This window comes from Cariama cristata, unplaced genomic scaffold, assembly GCF_000690535.1.
Source record: "Cariama cristata isolate BGI_N322 unplaced genomic scaffold, ASM69053v1 scaffold6673, whole genome shotgun sequence".
NCBI lineage: Eukaryota > Metazoa > Chordata > Aves > Cariamiformes > Cariamidae > Cariama > Cariama cristata.
The window spans coordinates 34632-37612 of record NW_009607706.1 but is presented as its reverse complement, the minus strand read 5'-3'; the positions used below and the strand labels follow the sequence as shown (position 1 = coordinate 37612).

Below are 2981 nucleotides of genomic sequence, written 5' to 3'. Positions count from 1 at the left end.
CAGAGAAGTCCCTCTGTGCCGCTCGCTGGGGCCTGTCAGCTGCAGGATCCGGCCAGGAACCTGGCAGTTCCCCCGTCACGGCCGGGGATTTCCTCGGCCAGCCCCACGCTTTCCGAAGGGCTGGAGCTACTGCAGAGACCCCGAACCAGCTGCACCCCATGGGCAGGGTCTCTCCGGCTTCCTGACGGCGAGGGGCTGTACCCCCCAGCTCTGACCCGTGGAGGGGTGAAGCCCTACGCTTGTTACCGTCCCAGGGACACTGCTGGCTGGTCCCACCACCCCTCTGCGAGAGAGCTGCTCTCGCCGCGTACCGAGGGGCTGTCCCAGCCTGCCCGGCCTTCCCCCAGCCCCGGGGTGGGCACGGGCCATCCCAAAGGGCTCGCTCAGGTCTGACCTTGCATTTGGGAGCATCTCCCTGCTGCGGCTCCCAGAGCCAACGCACCTTCCCCTCACTTTTGATCCTTCCCTAGCCCAGCGGAAGGACCGAGCAGAGCAGGGGACACCGCACGGCAGGCTGAGAGTTACCTTTTCAAGGAACTGCACGACACGGGGTTTTCGTGCATACCTTTCAAATTACAGACGCAACTGCAGGGCTCCCACAACCTACAGAGCGTCAACCGGGCAGAGCTTAGCTCTTCCCTGCAGTTCAAAGGCTCTCTCGACTCCCCAAGGGTTTACGTAGGAACTCCCAAAACTGTCGGCATTTACTGCGGCGCTTTCCAGCACCGGTCGCTGCCTGGCTGCGCATCAATGGCAGCCGCCCACGAGACACGCCTGCCCGCCGACGCGAACCCAGCGAGCGTTTTCCAATGACGGCTCCAAGCCCGGGATGGCAGCATCCCCGCAAAGGACTGGAGAGCGGGATTTCTCGGCAGCAGCCTCGGTACCTGGGTGACGAGCGGCTGCAGCAAGGCGGCAGAGCCTTTGCCCACGCAGCGGACGGCGAAGCGCAGGCATCGGCAGCACCGCTCCACGATGCGGTTATCGGCACTGTGTTTGTTCAGGGTCTCCGACAGCACGGGCCAGATCTGAGCGCGGACAGAGAGAAGGGGTTAAAGCTGAACCCGGGACACAGTGCAGCCCACCACGATACAACCCTCCTGTCCGAAAACCACCCAAATCCCTGTGCTGTCAGGCAGATGCCACTCGGGTCCCAAAACCACGAGGCACCTGCATTACGGGACGTGTAAATTAGCTTTACGTGGGAGCGAAGAGCTCAAAGTGCCTTAATCCTCCAGTACGGCGCTGCAAACATCGCAAGGGCAGAGAAACGAAAGCTCCTGGGACGTTTTCAGAGCCAGGCCCCCTTCCAGGGGTTTGAAGACCCAAATCCCCCACCCCACTGATCCCCATTTCCAGGAGGGAAGGTTTCCCACCAGCAGCTCCTCTCCCCGACGCTGCGCGGCCCCAGGCAGCGGTGCTGTCAGACGTGGATCTGCCCAGTAGCTGGGGATTGCAACCGAACCGCCCGCCCGGTATGACACCCCCATCAATCCCCCTTGCCCCCAAAACGCCATCCCTGAATCCAGACCCGCTGGCACTTACTTCCTGAATGACTTTTTGGCACGGATGGATCTGTCCATTTTCTACAATGGGGTTGGTGTGTCTGTGAAAAGCAGCAAAGGGTTAACGGTATTTTTTTTCTAAACAGTCGGGGTTTGTGTTTGAAGCCGAGGAAATGGGTTGGAGCCTCAAGCATGGGCCAAGGCTGTGGGAAGGGGACCAGAATCTGGCTTAGAGGGGCCGGGGAGCCTTGAACTTGGCGAAGCAGCAGCTTCCCAGCCCGTTCCCCTTGGGGCCGGGGGGAAATGAGCCATCACAAATTTGGTTTTAAGTCTCCGGGTGAGCAGCTCTGACCCAGGTGCCCAGGACGCCCCTGCGCAGGCCGTCCCAGCCCCTCCTTCCTTACCTAAATATGACAGCGAGTCGATCCAGGGGCACAGTAGGGTCTGAGGAGAGGCCATTGCTTGGCTCCTGAGAGAGCAGCTAGAAAACAAGGGAAAACGATGGGATTTCAGGACTGCAGGCAGCCCCGTTCCCCATGAAGAAGGACTAAACACCGCCCGGACACCAGACCCCACCAGCAGCACCTTCACATCCCCCTTGGGCCAAAGCAGAGCAGACATCTCCTTAAACCTTGCCTAGGACATAGGCAGCTCCTAGCCTCAGCCACCCGCACCTGGGTTACTTCTCTTTTTGTCTCCTCCGCCTTCAGAGCTACTCCAAGGGGTCTCTGAAGGACAAGGGAGCAGGGTCAGGGGTGGAAGAGAAGCCTTGCCAACGGGTGGGAGCTGCTAGGAGCGGGCAGCGCTGGCAGGGGGGGGTCTCAAAAAAACACCTTGTCAGCTTTTCATCCTGAAAAGACAGAGGCCGTGCACGTCCCCTTCTTGAGGCTTCCCTCTCTCCTCCTGCCATCCCCTGAGATTTCACTGGATCTGCATGGAAAGGTCACTGGGCCACCACGTTTTTGGGACAGCCAGAGCGGGACCTTATGGGGCCACATGCCCTACAGGGAAGTTGAGTTTCCGCATTCTCCATCCCGGAGACACGAGGTGAAAGCTGCCTCCTGCATGCGGGTGGGTTCAGGACGACTCTTGGCTCCTGATTTCTAGGGACCATTTTCTTCCCATTTAACCCATTACACGCTCTACCAGCTAGGTATTTCTCAGCCAGGAGAGACTTAGGGACAAGTACGGTCTCGGTCCTGGACTCCTCATACACCTCTGCCTTTGAGGACACACGATCACTGCAGGAGATCAAGCCACTGGGCGAAGACGGAGCCACGGCAGTTGACGGCCTCCGATCTGTCCCATCCGAAGCCGTGACAGCCAAGGAGCACGTTAATGCAGCCGTACCTTCTTCAGCGCCATCACTTGCACGGCACAGAGTTCACTGAGGCATTCTGCTATCTTCTCCAAGGGGAGCCTGGCGAGGACCAGGGCTGTCCCTGAAAGGCAAGAGGAGACAGGCTCGGGGGGAGG

At 59.8% G+C, this 2981-nt stretch overlaps 1 protein-coding gene across 1 annotated transcript in view; it reads right to left on the bottom strand.

Moving 5' to 3' along the window:
• The window catches only part of TNPO3 (transportin 3), a gene marked incomplete at both ends in the record, with an annotated part of 23572 nt that overhangs the window by 1977 nt on the left and 18614 nt on the right, over window positions 1–2981 (bottom strand). The window contains 4 exons of the mRNA XM_009696832.1: window positions 888–1028; window positions 1546–1606; window positions 1910–1986; window positions 2856–2947. Of these exons, the coding sequence (XP_009695134.1) occupies window positions 888–1028; window positions 1546–1606; window positions 1910–1986; window positions 2856–2947 (371 nt within the window). The remainder of the gene's footprint in view (window positions 1–887; window positions 1029–1545; window positions 1607–1909; window positions 1987–2855; window positions 2948–2981) is intronic.